Here is a 22594-nt window from a genome sequence, read left to right on the forward strand (position 1 = left end):
TTTTCAGGCTAGATTATTATTGTTCAAAAATACTAATTATCCACTCTCTCATTTTCCGTATCATCACTACAACGATTATGTGTGTGTATATATATTAGGCAATGGTGTGCGACTTTCATGGCACAGTGTGACGGTTTAATAGATTATAATTGTGAGTTAACCTGCTTGAACTCAACACGGTGTATAATTATATATTTGGGCTTTTTAAAAGCCCGTAGATTAGCAATTTTGTGTGAACTAGTCATCTGGGTTGATAAGTTGGGGGCCGTTTCGTGAGTTACAGACTAGGCAGATCATGTAGTATATGTTATGTATTGACGGACGTGGGGTTAGTGCCGAAACTTTTTCTGACAACTAAAAACATCAAAATGACAATTATAGTTATAAAACACAATGCTGGATAACGCATGGTTAATGTCACGGCGATGTCAAGGTAACCGATTTATCTTAGCGTTTCGTGATTTCGTCACGTTTTTTGCTGATTCCTCTTGAACCAAAAGAATGTTCGGGATTCTATCTCCGTGATGAACACAGCGCAGACAGCCTATTCAAGATATTTTTTAAAACAAACAAATAAAACCTTTTTTAATGTAGTATTAAGACAGAATGAATGAAACGATTACTTTAATTGGTAAATTTAAATGAATAAAATAAATGAGATTAAACATTAAACAAATATATTAGACAATTATAGTTGGATATAATTCACTAATATTTTTTCTCAAAAAGTTAATCCATTTCGTGCTTTTCAGCAGAAGGTTAAATACAAGTGTAAAGATATATATATATATATTAACGTACCCTATTGATATATCTTTATTGGGTTAGGTCAAGTGTATGCTAGTCAGAGACTTTCGCCAAAATGTTCAAAATGTAAACATAGTTTCAAAACGTATGCTTGATTTATATCCACCTCCAATACTTTAAACCCCCACCATTAGACCTGCTTCTTGTACCGTGGTTTAATTTTTAGATAGTTTGTTTGTTTTAGAGTTTAGCGTTATAAGACAAACTTAACATAATCCAATCAAGAAAAACGTGTTTTAGACATCGAGCCCTCCCATTTGGTAAAGGCACAATAAAAAATAATAAATATGCAGCTATAATTTTTTAGGTCCGCCATAATTTTGAGAAGCGGAAAAAATGAAAGAATAGCTGCAGATTAATCCTTGTATTACTACTTGTAGATCATTTTGACAATAGGTGATGATCTGTTTGTTTTTAATTTCGCACAAATCTACACGAGGGTTATTTGCGCTAACCGTCTTAATTTAGTAGTGTAAGACTAGAGGGAAGGCAGATAATCATCAGCACCAACTACTAACTTTTGAGCTACTCTTTTACCAACGAATAGTGGGATTGATCGTAAAGTTATAACGCCCCCACGGCTGAAAGGGCGAGCATGTTTCATGTTACGGGGATTCGAACCCGCGACCCTCAGATTGCGAGTTGAGCTACCTAACCATCTGGCCATGCCGAGCAAGGAGTGATGAAACTGTCGAGATTCAGGAAGTTTCTATTTTAACATTCAAATCACTTTTCACTATTCCTGTGCTTCGGATACTGAGTAATTTTATATTTTCAGCTATCCCTCTCCAAAAAAAAAAAAAACATTATGTAAAGCCACTAATTTCACTTACGAAATACTTAGGGTACATCAGAAGTAACTGATAATACTAATTTGAACATTTACAGTACTTCAGTTTAAACTTCTTTGTAGGACTCGTTATTAGAAACTGTAATCAACAAAGTCACGAATCCACAAACAACTTGGTGCACCATAATTTATAATAATGTGTTTAAGAGGCCAACAGAGTCCATATAAAACAAAATGAAACAACTACAGGATTTCGAAAATACATTTCAATATTAATAATAATATCGAGGGATATTCACTGAATGCATTGTTTACTATCTCGTGACTCTCTTAGAGCTTTTTGCGGGGTATTTATTTACCGAGTAGATCACGAGAATACACTTCATGTGATCATAAATTTGCGTAATAATTGGCTATATGAATTGTATTTGTATATCACTGATAGGTAAGCTGGTATCAGTTTCATCACACGTGTATATTCACTCTCAATGCAAATAATAAACTATAAAGGTGAGTTTGTGTACTAAAGCAACTAAACAGTCATGGGTAAACTAAATAATAAAATGAAATAATAAATGAACACAACTATAATCATTAAAAAATATATAATTTGCAATCTCACAACACATTCACCATATTTTCGTTTGTTAGTGAGATCGCAGATCATTATCATTATTTTCCGGCATGGCCAGGTGGTTAAGGCGCTCGACTCGTAATCTGAGGGACGCTGATTCGAATCCCTGTCACACCAAACATGCTCGCCCTTTCAGACGTGTAAGCTTTATAAAGTGACGGTTAATCTCACTATTCGTTGGTAAAAGAGTAGCCCAAGAGTTGGCAGTGGATCGTGATGACTAATTGCCTTTCCTTCTAGTATTACACTGCTGAATTAGGAACGGCTAGCGCAGATAGCTCTCGAATAACTTTGCGCGAAATTCAAAACCAACCAACCAATCATTATAATTTCCGAATAAAAATATCAAAATGTCAACGATTATCACCTGCTTTATACGTTTTTCGTACTATAAATAAAGATCCAAAAGCAAAACGTAAGTTTGAAAATATAATAAAGACTGTAATTCACATGTATATGTATGTTTTGCTCAATTTATTTTTTCTCTTGCACCTCTAACCAGGAGCTGAGGACGTTAATAATAAAGATATAGATAGTCAGGATCACGTACTTGTGACGTTTATGATAACGGATGAAAGTACAAAAAGACGGAACTCTACTAACGGTCAGTGTCTGTTCCTTATTATTGGTTTATAACATGTTACTACTGTAGAAATCACAAGCAGTTACGTCACCGAACAGTAATCTGTCACGTTACATTCACAGAATCACGTAGTATTCCACAGATTTAATTCACACAGAAGTATAAATTTTCATTGATAACTATTCTAAATTTCTTAACTCTGACTAGTACATATATATTATATAGGTCTAAAATAAAAACAACGAACAAATAAAATTATTTAACAATTTTTACAAGACTTATTTAATCTTCTTCAATTTATTTAGATCTGACAAGCAGTTGAAATATGGAAAACAAACTTTATTGATTAGTGACTAATTAGCTTTTAGTTGTGATCGTTTTAAATATTGCAGAGAAATTAACTACTAAACTACACCTCGCCAAAATACAAAGAAAGCAAAAACCAAATCTTATAAGATTCAATAAAGTCAAATTTCCATCCCTTGCTCAACGTAACAAGAGATTCAAATGTGCTTAAAATTAGAATATAAAAGAAATACCTTGTATTTCGTACTTTTAGTTACTGAGATTTCAGTTTTTCGAGATCACAATCAAGAGAAAATTAAAGGCCCAACATTAATCGTTGGCTACCTTTTTTTAAAAAAAAAACCTAGTTTCATGATAATCCAAAAACAAACATCTGGCTTTTTTATGCTTATTAGAAAATGTTCTACACGTTTTTACCAACTTTACATGTTAACAGTAAAAAAGATGTTATACTAACTTTTAAATTAGTAACGAAGGACAAAGTTCAAGTACAATTTTCATTCAAATTAATGCCTCCTAGTGGCACAGCTGTATGTCTGCTAGATAGCTCAGTGCTTTGTATCTAACCTCGAACAAACAAAATTATAATAAATATATAAAGATTATTTTTAGGATTTCCAAGTAGTACTGGTTTACTTGAAAATCTTTTTCTCGTCGAGAATTTAATTAATAATACACCTTATAATCAGGAATGCAGTTTGCTTTGTTTAGTTAACTTACTTTTTGCATAAGGTAATGATTATATACAGATAAGAAAAAACTAGAAGTAATGTTCTCATCCAAGTTATTCTTTTCATTTCATAGATTGCTTATCTGGAGGTCAGATTTATCCTCAAGGAGCCACGTGGCATCCTGTAATTGGACCGCTCGGACAAATGGAATGTGTTATATGCAAGTGTCAGGTTCGTGCAAGTATATTTTTCTGTAAAGTATTTGGATTATAAAAGAAGATTTTCCCCATAAAATTGTCACATTTGTTGCAGATACGTTATTTACTGAAATAGATAAGCGCAAACTAATCTTTAAAATTCATGATAAAAGTTTTATGATATTTAAAGTTAAACATATGGATATAAAAGTAAGTAATTTTAACTCTTTAATTACATGAGTTACAATATGTATATATTATTTTTGAAATGTACATTTTTTTAACTGGAAATCTCTGAAGAAGTGAAAAGAGAATATTTGAAAATAGCTAAACTTTAAGAAATAGTGGGTCTTCCATCCATTATATTTTCAACTGTATAACAATTGGGCATTATTATGGATACAATTTAAGTTTGTTCGCTTTCCTTTGATAATAGGCTCCACTCTTAACCTAAGAGTCGCAGATTAGAATCCCCGTCATATCAAAAATCTTCAAAATACAGCAAATATCCATGGAAGTGTTATTATGTGACTGTCAGTTAGTTGGTGAAAAGTAACCGAAGAGTTAGTGGTGATGACTAGATGCCTTCCCTCTAGTCTTACACTGCTAAATGAGAGATGACTAGCACAGATAGCCCTCACGTAACTTTGCACGAAATTACAAAAAGAAGAACCACAAAAAACACTAAAAACCTTTATAACAGGGCCGTAATAAATGACCGTTCGATGCATTTATAAGTTCAAAAACAGATCAGTCGTAATACAAATGCTTCGATCATCGTAGATTTATTGTAGCTGAAATTAACGGTAGCGAAATAATAAAAGAGATTCACTGCATGATAAGAACCATATACGGAGAAGACACTTTGGCAGGCGCTTGGTATTATGAATAAGATAAACAGTGATGTGAAATTAAAGATAAATATTTAATTTTTAGACTATTATAGTAAGTTATGTACTCTCAAGCACGAAATAGTGTATATATACATATTACAAAATATAGCAAATATATGTATTATAACCCACATGAGTACCTGCGCTGTGTATGACTTTTAGTCATATATGTAACAATACATGTATATCTTTAGTAGTTATGTTTCTAAATCAAGTTAAAAATGTAACTGAAAAAAATATCTCGTTAACGTTTACATCTGTGTCTGTGTGTATTTAAGGAAATCTAATTAAGAAGAAATCACGATGAAATAATAATACTAATACAACAATTTAAGTGTTGTGATTATGTTTTATGTAAATTTTATCAGACATAATATGATTTTAAGTAACTCATTCATTATGATTGTTGGAAATTTGTTCTAATTGTTGTTTGTATATATATTTATAAGTATTTCTTGCAATTTCGTCGCTTTAAGCTAGGAAAAGTTGAATGCAGTCGCCTCAACTGTAAAGAAACCAAATCATGCAACAAATTAAAGCAAGTCCCCGGGAGGTGCTGTCCAGTGTGTATCAGTGAAGGTCAGTTTGGTGGATTTTAATTACAGTATGTTTATTTTATTTTGGTGCCCATCAAAAATTCTTGTCAGTTTAGCTAATTAACTTACAGCCCGTTGAAATTATAGTAATTATAACTTGTAATTTCAGAAGCAATCTATATTTCAAAAGACTTTGAATTTTTTTATTTTGTGTTTAAACTATTCAGAACAAAAGTTCAAATCAAAAGTTAGCAGTTAATTTATTCGCACCTTTGTTAACACAAGTAAATATGATTACTGAGCGCATTACTTTCTGTTTTATTAGAACACAAATCCGTGAGTAAGATAGTTGTTTCATTGTACTGACTGTACTTATACAAATTAACAGAAGTTTCTGAAGATGTTACCAGTTCTAAGGAAATTCCACAACAAAACCCTCTTTCCAATGAGACTCCAGAGAAACTATGTATTCCAAAAAAAAGAGACGCCTTAGTATACAGGAGTCAAGCATCTCATCGACTCAGTGGGTACTATCAATACGCATTTCAAACACAGAATGACCATGGGACCGTCCGGTTGTTATCCTGGACGGTTAAAGCCGGTGAGTTGTAGTGAAGGTTTTCCTTAATCTAATTTGTGTCTGAATCATTTTCTTAGTTGCTAAAAACATTATACTTTAGCATTAATTTTCGTTTGTTTTAACACTGTTATAAAATAACTCATTGAAGAACGGATTGATTATTTTATTTATAACACACATTGTTGTTCTTAAACACTAATAAAAATGACTACACTAAACATATAGTATTTAAACACTAAATATAACTAACTATATTATTGAAATATTTGTTGTTGTTTGATAACACGTTTTCTGTTAGTTAAATTACAAAGAAGCTACTTTGGCTTATTTTAAGGGGGATAAATTATTATTAATGTATTCTTCTTTTGTGAAGTCTACTAATAAGAAGGAAAGTTATATTTTTAGAAATATCTATACTTACTAACCATTTTAGTCTGCAGAACAATTAACAGGAGCAAATATTTCATTGGTTTTCAAAGGAGTATAATAGTCATTTCACTTTACTATTTCCTCGAACACCGAATATATCACTATATGTTATAGAAAAGTGGCACACACGTTACAGAGACAAACTGTGGTCACTAACTTCTTCTGTCTGCCCGAAAAAATAGAGCGATTTAACAGGTTTTCTGCAACAAAAGAGACGTCAAATTCGCTTCGATTATTGGCCCTGCATGGCCAAGCGTGTTAAGGCGTGTGACTCGTAATCTGAGGGTCGCGGGTTCGAATCCCCGTCGCACCAAACATGCTCGCCCATTCAGCCGTGGGGGCGTTATGTGGCGGTCAATCCCACTATTCGTTGGTAAAAGAGTAGCCCAAGAGTAGGCGGTGGGTGGTGATGACTAGCTGCCTTCCCTCTAGTCTTACACTGCTAAATTAGGGACGGCTAGCACAGATAGTCTTCGAGTAGCTTTGGTTAGACAATTTCTTTAACAATGGCCAGGATTCGACGACTTAAAATTAAATATTGTAAAAAAAAACATTTAAGAAATTATCATAGGGAAGAAAACAATCAGTGTGATAATCAATTATAACAGATACCAACAGAAAGACACGGGTTCAGTAGTAATTGAATGCAAGCTGTGAATAACGGATAACAGGAAATCTGTTATCCCATGAAAATCGTTTCTACACTTCTTGCGCTTATATTAAACCTTCACATAAATCACCTAGACTTCTTCTATTATTTTCATATTACGAATTGGTGGATGTATTGTGAGAGTGTGAAATTTTATTTCGCGTCAGGGTTTTAATCCTTGATTTCTCCAGAAGAGCAATTGCCGTTCACAATATACCAAAATGTTAATACGATTATGTCCATCTCATAGAATGATTTCCACTCTGTTGCACAAAAATAATTTCTGAGACAATACTACAACAATCCACTCGTTCTAGTAATTAAATTAAATCTAATGTCAAATTAAAATAATCGCGGCAAAATGGTTGTCAGGGTAGACATAGATTGGCTACTATATCCGATTTTAAAATTATATATGTTTAATAAAATTTGAAATTATTTTATGTTTTTTTTTTTTTATTTCGCGAAAAGCTACACGAAGATTATCTGTGCTAGCCATCTCTAATTTAGCAGTGTAGGGCTAGAGGGAAGGCAACTAGTCATCACCACCTACCGCCAACTCTTGGGCTGTTCTTTTTACCAACAAAAGGTGTTTGGATGTCTGAGACATGAAGGGTACTTTGGTTTATTTTGTTAATGAGAGGTAGATAATGAAATTGTTGAACTTTGAACGTAGTTGTAACAAACTCAAATATTTCTTCTGTGGAACTTGTATCTTCAATTAAAATATATGACTTTTCATTTCTTTCAGTAACAAAGCGGTATGTATACCTGCAACTCGTTTATTTGTTTTTGAATTTCCCACAAAGCTACGCGAGGATTACCTACACTAGTCATCCCTAATTTAGCAGTTTAAGACTAGAGGGAGCACATGGCTATGCCGAACCCTATTTTGAGTCATTCTCTACTCATGAAAAATAAAATAAATATATTATTGGATTAATTCATTTAAAAGTAGTATTTAATACCGATTTTGTCGCTTCACTTGCAAAATAATACAAATGTTGAACACATTTTTAAAATTTAAACGGTAAGCGATTATTCAAAATTAATTTGGAGTTTTTAAAACAATCATTTTGACCAAAATTGCTCTATGGCCATTATTAGTGATTTCTTTATATTAAACTCAAGAAACTTTTATTATCTAGTATGTAACTTTTAGTGTTATTAGAACATTTTTAATTTATAGCTGTTTTAGTGTATCGAGTAATAAACAAATAGAAACTTTTGAAGAACTTTTCAGTTTTCAGGCTATTCCACAGCAAAATATTCATCCTAATGAGAGCTCACGTAATATAAAGTTAAAGAGACAAACGATTTCATTATGTATACATGCCAAACAAAAACCTTACTCGTATGCCTAATCTTGTCATACGCTCAAAATCACTTATTTTGTTCTCAAAACGGAAATTTCAACATTAAGAAACAGCTTTTTTAACGCGTAAGATATGTTACAATCCTATTCGGACACAGTTCCAAATAAGTTGGAAATCATGAAGCCCGTGTACCCAGCAGAATGATATATTATTCCATCGAGAACCCCAAATTTGTTCACGTGATATAAAATATTCCCATACTGCTAAACTGCACTGCATAAATCAGGTGTGGATATCTTTAAATTAATATAATTATGTTGTTCATTTAACATATTGAATGATATTTTGCATTTTTATTTAATCACCCTTTAAACATAAAATCAAATATGATCTGAACGTGACACGAAACTTCTGCCACAACTTAAAACTAACTAGTTACTTTAAATCACTCTGCACTCGTGAAAAGTGAAAACTAATAAGCATCATAAAGCATACTTCTGTTCTTTGAGGCACGTGTTCTAAATTTAATTAATTCCAAAACTGAAGCCACGTCAAATAATTACTTACATTTTGAATAATAAATGTTATTACGTAATACATTTGAAACTTAAAGCTCAAAGTAATTAAATAATTCATTACATTGACTTATGTTAGCTAGAAATGGTACATTTTTTCATTAGCTTAAACAACAAACCAATATATAACTGTAATTATATTTACTCCGCAAAGAACAGTATGTCACTAACCCTTAACATGGTAATTTGAAACATGTGTACTTCATATTGTTAGAGCTGTAAACGGAAACGTACACGTGAGTAGTAATAAGAAATAATTCAGTCTGCCATTCAGTAACAGTAAAAAAAGACACTACTTTGAACTACCAATCTATTTTATGTGCAAGAAAAATCTAAATAAGCAAGTTGACCTTAAACAGGGAGGAAATGTTATGGGAACGATGGTACATGGAAGTCTGCAGTTATGTCCACATCCCATCCGATTTCAGTGGAAAGTATGGGAGGGTGCAAAATGGTCCTGAATTTGTAAAACAACGCTATTTTTAACAACTAACTATCACCATGTGCAACAACAGTAAAGAAAACAGGAAAAGAATGAGGGATATTCTACTCAGCCTTCATTTGGTTTCGTCATTCTGAACATAAACCAGAAAAACAAGGCTAGATGTATAGTCTATAGCTACTCAGTTTAAAATGGTAATTACTAGGAAGATAGCTTGCAATTTGTTTATTTTCGTCTTCATTACAAGAACAAAAATAAATCAATGTCTGTACTTTTCACTCACCGAATCATCAAATTTTATTTATTAGTGTAGGGTTTTAGTAACATATTTATTTATTAGTGTAGGGTTTCAGTAACATATTTATTTATTAGTGTAGGGTTTCAGTAACATATTTATTTATTAGTGTAGGGTTTTAGTAACATATTTATTTACATCGTAATTCAATTGTAAACTAATGTTTCTTTGAAACAAAGTAATTTTCTTTAGATAAAACCTATAGCTAGAAAGAGAAACGAGCATTTTGATGTGTGTAATCAGCAAATATGTATATGTATGTACACAGAAAACCAGCCCTTGGCACAGCAGTATGTCTGTGGACTTACAACGTTAGGAAGCGGGTTTTGATACCCATGGTGGGCAGAGCACAGATAGCCTCTTGTGTAGCTTTGTGCTTAACTAAAACCAATATCCCCCGTTAGAACAGAAGTAAGTGTAAGAATTTACAATGATAAAACAGGTATTCGATTGTCCTCCCTGGACGTAATAGATAGCCCGATATGGCTTTCCTATAAGAAGAATGCAGAGAGAAAACAAATTTTCAGTCCTCAATTTTTCATTTGAAAACAAGTTCACTGATCGTACTTGTTTGTTATTAAGTCGAAAGCTACACAATATACTTTGCTCTGTTCACTCAGTCACTGAGAGCAGGTTTTATTTAAAGAATCACTGAAAACAGGTTTTATAACTTTCTTTGTAACATGTGCAATTATTATAACAATTAAAACTGAGTTTCAATTATTAAAATAGATTAGATTTAGTTATGTTTACAAAATTTTACGAAATACCCTTAAAAATATTAAGTGTATCACTTTAAAATGAATATCTTAAACATTAGAACTTTAAAATATACAATTTTATTCAACCTTTAAGTTAAAAAAACCTATATCAAAAAAGATTATCAAATTACATTTTTAAGAGCAATTATTTTTCATAAAATTTCATTTCCTTGCAACGGCCCTCCTGTGGCACAGCAGTATGTCTCTTGACTTACAATGCTAAAAACCGGGTTCCGAAACTCGTAGTGGGCAGAGTACAGATGATCCTTGTGTAGCTTTGTGCTTAACTTCAAACAATCAATCTTTAAAACTGATCAACTGATCCTTGTAGATTCAGTTTAACATATGTGTGATATTGGAATAAACGCCAAAATATTTTCGTTCTCATGCACAAAATATTTGTACATTTTATTTCGCCTAGTCCATTGAAACAGCTTATATAGAAAAAGAGAACAATATTTAATAGTGTAGAAATTTCTAGAACTTCGGAGATAATGGCATTAAAGACTTACTTTAGTCTTAAACTACATGTTTCTCATTGTTATTAAATAATAACTTTAAAATAACGTTATAACATAAATATATTTCTTTATAATGGCGTTTAGTTTAAAGGTTTTATACTCATCCAGATTATACTACAATTAGAAAAAAAGAGGCTTCAATTTTTTCTTAACATCTGATCCGCTTTTTTGTTTATTTATTTAAAAGATAAGAAGTTCAACGCAGGAAACTGGAGAATGGGTCGTGAAAATAAATTATAATAATTTTTCACACAAAACGTGCCCGTACTTTTAGCAGTGGAGAGCGTTATAATGTGACTGCCAACCCCGCTATTCATAGATAAAAAACTACCCTATGAGTTGGCGGTGGATAATGATGACTAGCTACATTTCCTCTACTCTTTCACTGCTAAGTTATGGACGCCTAGTGTAGACACCCCCAGTGTAGCTTTGCGCGAAATTCAAGACAAACCAAATAATACTTCTATTGTTACTTTATTTCTTTACGCATATACGGTTATCTCCTTGATCGAGGACATACATGGGTAATGACAATATGGCAAAAACTGTTTTTCTACTTTTAATCTATTTTCTCACCTATGAATTCGATACCAGTAAATATAATCTTTATGCAAGACAAACAGGGGTGTTTAATTTTAAGAATTAATATAGTTACTATATATAATTGTGTGTGTGTTTTCCAGTTCACAAAAAAAAAGAGCATACCTTTTTTATATATATATATTTGCAAGGGCGTCTGTAAAAGTAAGGATGGGGCCCAGTCGAGTTAAGACACTCGACTCGCAATCCGAGAATCGCGGGTTTGAATCCCTGTCACACTAAATATGCTCTCCCTTTCAGCCGTGGGAGCGTTGTAATGGGTCGGTCAATCTCATTATTTGTTGGTAAAGGAGTAGCTCAAGAGTTGGCAGTGGGTGGTGATGACTAGTTGCCTTCCCTCTAGTCTTACACTGCTAAATTAGAGATGGTCAGTGCCAGTAGCCCTCGAGTAGCTTTTCGTGAAACTCAAAACAAGCGAAATCCTATGTTGGTTCACAAGTGACAATTACCTTCGAGTTAAAATTTCAAATCGCTCGTTATGCATTAATGCTGCGTGTAGATACAGGATAAGAAAGAAAAAATTCGTTAACGCTATGAAGAAAAAAGAAAGAAAATTCCCGAAGTCAATGAATTCACATAATAAATAGAACAAACAGCTGTATTATTTTGTACATGGTTTTCATTTTCAGGGCAATATTCTATTTACGGTTATATTATCATATGCGTGTGTATTTGTGTTATTAACATAAAACTACACTATGGATTTCAGCATTATAAGCATCCAGACATGTCACTGTGCCGACAGGGGATGGGGGACATTATCTTAGTAACAACATTATTGTTTCGTTGTGGCTTATAATAAGTGAATATCACTGGTGGAACAAATTACAAATTTCAATGCAATATACAGAAGAACATTACCTTGCCCAAACCTGTTTGATATTGACCGCTGTGTTAAAATAAATTTATTTTTCCATAAAGACTGTTTTATTACAAGCAATTGTAATGCAGGTAGTTTCTGAGGAGACACAAGCCCAAGTTGTTATATAAAAGGAAACACTGTTTTAGTAATGAGACCAATGGTTGTACAGTTTTTCTACCTTTACATTTACACATTATTTTAAGTACTGGTAGTTATTAAAAGATATTACAGTTAAAATGTTGAGAGAACCCACTTCAGCAGTGAAAATCGACAAAAAAAAGCACTGTTTAAGTATTGCAAATAATAGGTATTCTTTATCTATAGTTAACGTTTGGAGCGACCGTCTTTCCTCAGAACTAATAGTGGGATTTCGAAGGTTATGAATATAACAGCATGAGGGTTAAAATGTAAACTGTGTACTATAGTAAGCACATGTAATAATATTTTAGTTTCACAGTATTGCGTAACGCTTTGTTTAATTTAGAATAATGAGCAAATGTTTTTTGATTTAATGAATGAGAAACATATTAGGCATAAAATTTCTAATAAAAATCATGTTAACTGCAGATGCTGATTTAAAATCAAAGGCCCTTACAGTTAAAACTTTAGATCCATCTATCGGCATAAATTTGAGGCCTACATGTTTCTAATGCTTTGCCAACTTTCGGCGTTTAAACAGTAACTTGTAGGAAAAATTTAACTTAATATAAAATAAATGAGAATGAAAAGTAAATAAATGGTAACTTTAAACGTGTAAAAGAAAGTGAAGTATGTTTATATTAAAATTATAGGAATGAGAAGCGTTCATTTAAGCTGCTTGGATGAAGACCTAATTTATGAATTAGTTGATTTTCAAGGTTTTTACTTTTGATAATGTTTGAATGTACATACTCGAGCCTCATTACAGAGATACCACTGATATCATGTTATTGAATAATGAACTTGAGTTTACAATGACGGAGTTTGTTTTGTTTAATGTCAGTCACATGTTCAGGAGTTCTGGTCCTGAATGGCCAACAGCATTATAAGACACAATCCTAATTTTCAGTGATGAGAAGAAATAAGATTCAGGCGCTTTTAAAAAACAATTTTAAATTTGGCGTTACAGTATTGTAGGTCTGTGAAACTCTGTTCCCACCTTGTGAAGTTAGGAGAAAAGTGTTTTAGAAGTTTTGAAGTGTGGTTTGATTTTTCATAACACAGAGCACTATTAAATATTTTTTTCCCTTTGTATATAATGAGAAGATGTGTGTTTCACTTTCTAAATTTAATGTCTCAACACACCAAGTAAGATATACTTTTGAATGATGTCGATTAATTTATTGACAATAAAATATTTAATAAAAGAAACGTAGCAGCGATCACGAAAACTCATTTAGAGTGGTTGTAGACATTTTAGTCTGAAGTCTGGAAGAAGTATGATTCAAAGCTATCGCCCCTGTCTGGACTAAAGACACAACACTTGCATTTTCGCTGGTATTTATCATTTAAGGAGGTAAAAACCTAGTCGTTCTTGCACAAAATTGCATATTGTGTTTCTGAACTACAAATGAAGAAATTGAAGTACACACAGTTACGTGTACTATTACATGTCCACACATTTTAGCATATTTTTCCAGTAATTCAGTAAAAGTTCATGTATTATTTCATGATTATTAAATTTTATTGCATGCTTAAACTATATGTATATGTAGGAAGCTATCCCTTTCAAAATAAGAACTACTAACAAAGGCAATCCTATATTCTGAAACAAACCATATTCACCCCACTAGAAATATATTCAGCAGTAACAATACTGATAATTAGTAGCGATATTTGAAAGAATACTTCCCTCTGTAGTTTAATCACTCTGGTATTTCTTTTTCATTCTATAGAGTGATTTGCGATCCCTCTTATAATTAATTATATATAAACTATCATGTTCATTCTGTAATTATCTCATTAAATATTTATTTTCACATCTTTGTTCACACTCTTGCTCATGTCGTCTACCAGAAAATTAAGGCACAAACGTGTAAGTTAAGGATTATGAAATCATGTGGAAAACGAAAACAAGAGAAAAAGAAGGGTAACAATGAACATACTGATAATTTCTGTATAAACATAAACAAAACAAACTGAAAGTACACGAAATAGCATAGAAATCGATGGGATTATATGTAAATTTGGAGAATCGGGAGATAATCCTTACAATTGGGGTGATGCAATTTTGCTTCTACCTCCAGATAAACCCCTGAAATGTTTTTATGAAAATAAAATGGAAAAAACTGCAGAAAATTGCCTTTTAAAAATGGAAATATATCACTAAGAATAAGAGAAATGTAATTGAGTTATTAACGTCACACTAGAGGTGTTTGTGATGAAAATTATAGATTTGAAACCATAAAGTATCACATGTGATTCAGATCATCAACTGGTCATTTTTCTTGCTCATTCTTATATTTGTTATTTTTTTGTTTTACGTGCTTCACCGAGGTAATGTTGACCATGTTTAAATTGAAGATAAATGTGAAATAAATTATTTCCCAGTGTATTCACATAAACACACGCACACGTATCATTTTGTCAGCCAGTTGTGAAATACAGACATTTTGTTTCTAACCCAAACCAAGATACAAATCATTTCAACAAAATATGTAACAACAATAAGAGAGTAATAAATTAGTCCACGCCTATCTTTTAAGATACCTAGAACTGAGACTGCCAGAACTATAATATTTATTTTTCTTTACAAAATTACAGAGAAAATGGCAGATTTTTCTAAACAGCACCTTTCAGCAAAAGAGTTTGGCGTCTTGAGAACTACATTTAGATTCACTTTGCTTGGAGCTACCAAGACAAGTAAGTATATTTAGAACGCCAAAGGAACACTGTTACTGATGTCGTTTGTGAAGGAAATATTTCCTTGTGAACTTCACCAAGTAATTCCCTGAATGAAAAGTTACTTTTTATAGTAAACTTTATGATTGTGTTTTTTGTCGTTATTGCTTCTTACTCTTCAGTAAAGTAAACGTCTTTAAGTACAGTATATAATAAATTTTAATAAATTTCAGACTCGACATATATATATGTGTGCACCATGTGAAAACGTACCAGAATTGCGGTAATTGTACACTTCATGATATTATCATTTACCTTCTACGTTAATTAAGAAAATGTGTCCAAAACTACAATCCTAGTTTAATTTCTTTAATCATAAATACCTTTATAAGTACGAAAGAAAATCATACGTCGACGAATTTTTTATTAATAAATTTAATCAAAGCTTGTGAACTGACATTTTAAATACAAATAGCTTCTGATGCAAGGAAGAAAATGTCAATGGACTTATCATACTTCTTACTAATGTATCATTCTTTTGAATCAAGTCCTCTTAAAGTTATTGTTTTCAGGTTTATGAACATTACTTTTCAGTTTCAAATAAGATTTTATGTAAAAGAAATCAATTTTAACGATATTCTATAATTTTCAGTTGAAAATAACTGCAATAGAAACTTGTTTGAGAAATGGTAATTGCTTAAAAATAACTTTTCATTTGCTGAATAGGTTTCTTGTGTTGTTTTTTTTCCCCTCTTCAGAATTGATGGACAGATTCATTAAAAGATCAAAGAGTCTGTCAGACCATTGCGTCAGCAGCTGTCACAGAAAGATCTCCAGTTTAGAAACAGTTCTCCGTCTCAAAGAAATTTCACGAAGATCTCACTGCTCTAAAAGGGAAAAAGCATTTGGAAAGTAGATTTCACCGTACATCATTACTGTTAACGTTTAAATGAAGTGTTAGCAGTAGTTGTAAGTGATTCTTTTTACAGAGGATTTGCCAAGGTATTAAGGGGAGGGTGAGCATAATCTTAGCAAAGGCAGGTTGTTAGTTTACTGAAATTTTAATTATCATCATCATCCCCTGGGCGCTCCTCTTCGTAAAAGAACCACGTGTTGGTAGTCACTGTTCATCATTCGTACCTGTTGGAGAAGTGAAAGCTGAATCCTAAAATGAGTCGGTTTAAGTTAATCATAACAAAAAACTCTCTGAAGCTCCAGTAAGTCGCCCATATCTCGTAGCTGCGACTGTATTTTTTACAGAATTCTATATAAAAACATTATACCAGTAAATGTCGATTTTTGGAATAAAAATACTATAATATAGTATTTATATCAAAATTGATACCTTTATAATTTGTATTAGATTATTAAAATGTCATTTGCAGCCACAACTAAAGTAGAAATTTTGATATTACAGTATCTTAAAAATAATTTGATTGCTTTTACTACCCAGGAAATATTTATTTCCTAGACCATTTCAATGTGGCATTGGCATCAGCTTCCCAATATAATGCCTCTTTAAGGCGCGAGTACAAAAACATAAACTGTTCGTTTTATTCAGTTAACTGCACGAGGGGCCAAATCATAAGCAAACAAACATAATAACAATGTCAACGTAATGTAGTATAGCTGTTAATAGAAATTTGGTGTGAGCCGTTTATTTTAAATGTTATTAATGTGATGGTGAATATTCGTATACATTTGAACAAAGCACTAGATGTTATTCTTACAATACATTTTTCACAAATGTTATAGATTATAGTAATTGTTATCAAGTGGAACTGTAAGAAATTTTTGTAGTGTTTCGTTTTTATTGTCATCTTGAAAGTTAATTCCAAAATCACAGATTAAAGAAAATAAAATTTTTAAGGATAATTTGTAGAACCGACGCACTGCAGTTATAGCGTACAATTGTTTTTTACGCTGTCAAAACGTAACGTTTAAGTCGTTATACACAAATCACAATAACGTCAAATTACGTTTAAATGAGTATTGTAAAAACATTCTCACTATAGCCATAGTTTAACCAGACACTTATGTTTATTTACTAATTATAAAATAATTTATGCAGCACTAATGTCGTTTGCTTGGCTCCATAATTATCCACTTAAAGATTCTTATTTATTAAAATTTGGTTTTGGAGACGCCAAATATTCACTTCCAAAAACGAAACATCAAAACTTTGAAAAAGCGCCGCCTTGTGTATACGATTTCTACTAAATATTTACCTTGCCAAAGTTCATGTTACTTGTTTTATATAATTCATAATCGTTCCTGTTTAATGTTTCATAGGTTTTACAGTTAAAATAAAATTTCACACTTAAATAATTCTTAAACACAATTACAAAACTTTAATTCTTTTTCATTCAAGTGAAACAAATATATTCTCTTTATTTTACTGTATAAATTTTAGTTTCCAATTACTTTGAATTTAGGTTTTTATGCTGTTTCAACTGTACTTTTTTCCACCGTACATATATAATGGTGTTAATATTATGTCAACGAATACAAATCGATATAAAACTACATATTAGCACTACATTATCACTCTTTTACATGGTGGTTTATCGGCAAATTAATTTACCACAAAATGTATAAAGTTGAATGTAGTCTTAACGTAAGTGTTTAGCCTAAAAAATATATATGTTGACACGACGCCTTAATTTCCTCATGGTCTCCACCTAGAATAATCACCTCAGCAACTCGGTTGCTAAAGAATATGTAGTAAGGTTATGTAAAAAAAAAAAAGTATCTAGAAGAGAATGTAGAGTCAGTTTTTATTATCGACCAGAAAATTATTTAACAAAGGTGTCGCCTTTATTATTTAATTAAATAAATTTTACTTACTTTGCTGGGAACTTTATGTTTTTTAAAGAAACACCTTTGAGTTATTACAACATATGCAATTACACTCAAAACGTCTTCTATTGTTTAGTAACTTATTTTGAAAACAAAATCAGTAAATAAATATAATTCAAATTAGCACACAAAAATCCAACTGAAACGTATCCAAAATTACATTTTATTAAATCAATTTTATACAAAAAAGAGCACAGTTTTTTTCATACTATCTCCATGTACATATATATGTACATAAAACAGGCAACTGAACACATTCAAATTCCATACTGAATACCATAAATTAGATGTAAAAAACAGAAAAATTATACAAATCAGTACTTCATCATTATTATTTTTAAACATCCTGTTTCTTGTCTATGATGGAATTGCAGACCTTCAACAATCATATATTTATTGTTTAACACACACACACTGTGCACACTTTCAATTAAAAAAAAAAAAAGACAGGTAATTTTACAACAGAACTATGCTCTTACTTTCATGCAAACATTAAGTTTAAATCTATTTTATTTTCATATAAATCTCGTGATAAAAAATGTAACAGCAGTGAGGTGAGTTGGAAAAAAAAAAAAGATAGAGAAGCTTGAGTTAATATTTTTCCCTATACCTATTTTGTTCCAAAGAAATTCATTAATGAAATTTGTTTCTTTGGCCCCGATGATGATAAGTTTTTTGAGATATGATCACTTGTTTTTTTGACAGGATTTTGTTCTGGATTTGTTTTTGAAGACAAAGGTTTCTCTTCTTCGTCCTCTACATCACTAACGTATTCTTTATCTTTTTTTGTCACTACAAAAAAGAAAATAATTATATGATTAGCTGAAATAAAATAAAAACAAAACACTATAACAGACTATAATGTTTTCTCTCTCTCTCTCAGGTTGGGCCCTATTATTGAACTTTTTGATAGTAGATGTGGACAAAAAATGAAATCATAGACTTATTTATTGGACATATCACCTCAGTGAATTAACTGTTGGAAAATTCTAGCTCTAAACTCTCATGGTGAAAACAAAAGACCAACATCCTTACTTCAAACAGTTTAACATCAAAGAGTAAATCGGTATTAATGTTACCTACATGAATATAGAATATTAACGTTGAATAAAGTACATTTTAAAAACATTATACTATTACAGAAAAGTCTCAAACAATGGATTTCTTTGCATTAATAAGAAAAATTTTTGCTATCACAGTACAGGATGATGGCCAATTTGATAACTTTTGTTTTATATTAAAACAATTAAATCAATACTAAATCAATCGCATATTATGGATCACGTTAATAAAAACTAAATACACAAAAGTGTAAAATAAAACTAATAATGGTGAAATTAAAAATTTTATCAAATTGTACCACTTTCATTTCATTCATATTTTTCAGTAGAAAATGTGTTTCTACAACAGAAATCAGTTAATGTTTAAGATAAACAAAAAGAAATTTTACCCATAAAACCATCATCACCAACAAATGTTCTGGTAACAACTCTGATGTGTTTTTTCTTGTTATCTGTAGGTGTTGGAGGAATTGGCTCTTCTGAATCACTAGATACACTGTCCTTCTCTTTGTTTCCCACATCATCTTTACTTTCAAAAGGAGTTGGTGGGATAATCTCCTCCAGTTCACTCTCTTGATTTCAGTAATTATAGAAAAGCTTTTTGTTATATTAGTCTACACTTTTGTATTCTGAGAACTTATAGGCTGCTCTGTAAGGCAAGTATGGTCTAATAATTATAAATTTCGAGGAATGACTAGTCAACTAATAATTTTAAACCAGTAATTTCAGGAATCTATAACAAAAACATGGAAACTTCAAAACTCGAGATCAGACTTTATACATTTGAAAATTCTTCAAGCTTTTTGTCATACACCAACAAATACTTTAACACATCTAAATACTTGTTCTTACAATGTATATATGAAGAAAATAATTTAAGCAAGCTAAAGATAACATCATAAACCAAACACTGCTATTACAACATCAATGAGAATTGAACCAACCATTAAAATTATTCATTTTCACATTTAATGTTACTTCCGTCTTTTATCATCAACTCTTGATTTTGTTTTTCAAATATTTACTAAACATTTGCAATATGGTTATAACCATTCTAGTTAACAAAAAATACAATGAAACAATATCTCCACATGTATTATGATTAGATATCAGGACCAGCAAGATGCCACTTACTAAATAACATATGGTTTTGGTTTTTAAAAAATTCATACAATATGATTAAGTACTTCTATAAACTTTTTAGGTTATAAAATTTCTAAAACTTTATTGTGAGATACTGTTCACCAAAAAACTTTAATAACTGTATTAATTTCAATTTTTTATTAGTGTTGATCAGAGTGTTTCATTTTATATATCTAGTCAGTTTCAACTTGATTGGTACCTATTAAGAAATTTTTTTTGATAATTTATTTTGCTGGTAGGAGTCACCACTTCCAATTATAAATCACAAAAACACAGCAAAAACTGGCAAAGATCTATTGGTGACCTAAAGCCTCACCTGCAATAGGGCATCACTATTACCTTAATAAGGTTAATGAATTCTATTCTTGCTAACAATATTCTTGGCTGAGATCAATTAACACCTAATAAATCATTTTCTTTTCAATTAATAATAAGTAATTTTATGTGTTGTTTAAACAGAATAAACTTAACGTTAATGTTCAATAAATACAAATTTGAGTCATCTAAATATGTCCAAAGAAACTATATAAAATTCCTGTCTAGTTTGTTTGTTCTAAGCTACTCAGTATATTCCTTAATTTTACCCTCACATGAGCCCTGAGTAATTAATGTTTCAATAAATCACAAATTACATCTTAAACTACTTCTTTAACTACTTTACATTAATACAAATAATTTACAACATGCACTCTCTCCAATCATATTTAACCAGTGCCTGCTACTTTCAAAGCAGAGCTTCATTAAAACTGCCCAGACCACATGAAAGGGTAACCAAGAAGAGGGACTGTAATAAAATCAACAGAGACGGAAAATCATACGAGAAACAAGACTTGAATCACCATATTTTCAAAGGATGATAATTTCTTAATAAATATAAACCTATTCTATGGGATGTTTTTTAATTTTTCTTTGTAAATTGCATGAAGTAAACATTATAGCATAACAATATATCAATTGTAAAATATTACTGAGCTTAAAACTGTTGAGGCATCAAAACTAATATTTTTTTTACTTAAATTTTGAAACTATATGCAGATAGGTACTTCATGGCTTAAATGTGCTAGAGAATCATGATATAGTTAAACATCACAAAAGTTCACTGCAGTAAACAACATACCACTGGATTCACTGTCTGAGTTTAACATTTGTACAATTCGTCTACGTTTCTTCACTTTTGGTTGAAGTTCTTCATCTGTGGGAAAAAAAGAAATTGTGTAATAAATGTTAAACATTTTTGTCTTTTAGAAGAAAGCACCTACCAAAAATTATCAGAATTCAAATTTATAAATAAAAATACTAAAGTTCTGAGTGACTAAAGTTTTAGTTTATTCCTTAAAATGCTTTGAGATTGCTTTTTCAAGTTTCTTTTGGTAAAAACAAACATGAAATTCAAAAGACAGAAATTCATTATGAATAAAAGAACTTTATAAACACATTCCAGAAAATACATAACTCACTAGTTTCCAATTTTAACAGCTAAGCCTGAAGAAGGGCAGCTGCCAGGAATTTGGCAAATAAAAAAGAATTTTTTCAATTACAGATGTGTTTTCTAATCCACATCTTGCAATCTTTTCCTACAGTGTAGTTTCTTAACAGTTGGTTAAAACAACATATATTACAATTTCTTTACAAGCAATGAATTTAAAGTATTCCCATTACCTGATTCATCTGAAGCTTGGCTAGTCTTGTTTCTGTAAATAGAAGTTAATAAAAGCATTAACAGTGAAACTCTTAACAAGAAATAATATTTCACTTATACTGATAATAAGCTTTCGTTGCATGTTTAACATAAAGTTCAAATAGAAAGTTTTATTAATAATAAAAGTAAATTATGAAAACAATGATACAAGAAGATTTACTCTCAATTAAACACTAAATCTGTCTGTAAGTTAGCTGCTTACTTTAATAGAGAACAAAGTTAAAAACCACAAAATTTTAGCAAACTGATATTTTTTTATGAAAAAAATCTATAATAGTATGAAAGCAAGAAATTACATGTACTCTACAGGCTTATGTTATTTTAAAGCGAAAGAGATCCCACTATAACATATGTATAATGATGTAATAACTCCATAAAATACATTTACACCAAATATTTGAAAATATTTTTCACAAAATTTATATATTAAGTCTATTTTGAACAGTTTCTTGGAATAACTTAGAATAAAAGTTAACTTCATTTATTATAAGTTTGGTTTGGTTTGTTTGGAATTTTGTGCAGAGCTACAGGAGAGCTAACTGCATTAGCCATCACTAATTTAGAA

The 22594-nt window shown here is 31.0% G+C and overlaps 2 protein-coding genes across 7 annotated transcripts in view; one reads left to right on the top strand and one right to left on the bottom strand.

Annotated features, from left to right (window-relative positions):
- Window positions 1-18052, top strand: part of LOC143237165 (chordin-like protein 1) — a 59808-nt gene extending 41756 nt beyond the window's left edge. For 2 of the 3 annotated variants that reach the window (XM_076476117.1, XM_076476118.1), the window contains exons 7-12: window positions 2734-2835; window positions 3925-4022; window positions 5358-5460; window positions 5806-6018; window positions 15190-15288; window positions 16026-18052. In XM_076476117.1, coding sequence (XP_076332232.1) covers window positions 2734-2835; window positions 3925-4022; window positions 5358-5460; window positions 5806-6018; window positions 15190-15288; window positions 16026-16183 — 773 coding nt within the window. In that variant the 3' untranslated portion in view covers window positions 16184-18052. Of the gene's footprint in view, window positions 1-2733; window positions 2836-3924; window positions 4023-5357; window positions 5461-5805; window positions 6019-7546; window positions 7673-15189; window positions 15289-16025 lie in introns of those variants that run through there. The other variant, XM_076476119.1, reaches the window with a different exon arrangement.
- Window positions 18053-18266: 214 nt separating this feature from the next.
- LOC143237163 (uncharacterized) overlaps window positions 18267-22594 on the bottom strand; it is a 40177-nt gene continuing 35849 nt past the window's right edge. For all 4 annotated transcript variants that reach the window (XM_076476114.1, XM_076476115.1, XM_076476116.1 and 1 more), the window contains 4 exons: window positions 21990-22021; window positions 21448-21522; window positions 19577-19759; window positions 18267-18918 (listed from right to left, as the gene is read on the bottom strand). In XM_076476114.1, the coding sequence (XP_076332229.1) occupies window positions 18737-18918; window positions 19577-19759; window positions 21448-21522; window positions 21990-22021 (472 nt within the window). In that variant the 3' untranslated portion in view covers window positions 18267-18736. The remainder of the gene's footprint in view (window positions 18919-19576; window positions 19760-21447; window positions 21523-21989; window positions 22022-22594) is intronic.

Source organism: Tachypleus tridentatus, chromosome 13 (genome assembly GCF_004210375.1).
Source record: "Tachypleus tridentatus isolate NWPU-2018 chromosome 13, ASM421037v1, whole genome shotgun sequence".
Classification (NCBI taxonomy): Eukaryota; Metazoa; Arthropoda; class Merostomata; order Xiphosura; family Limulidae; genus Tachypleus; species Tachypleus tridentatus.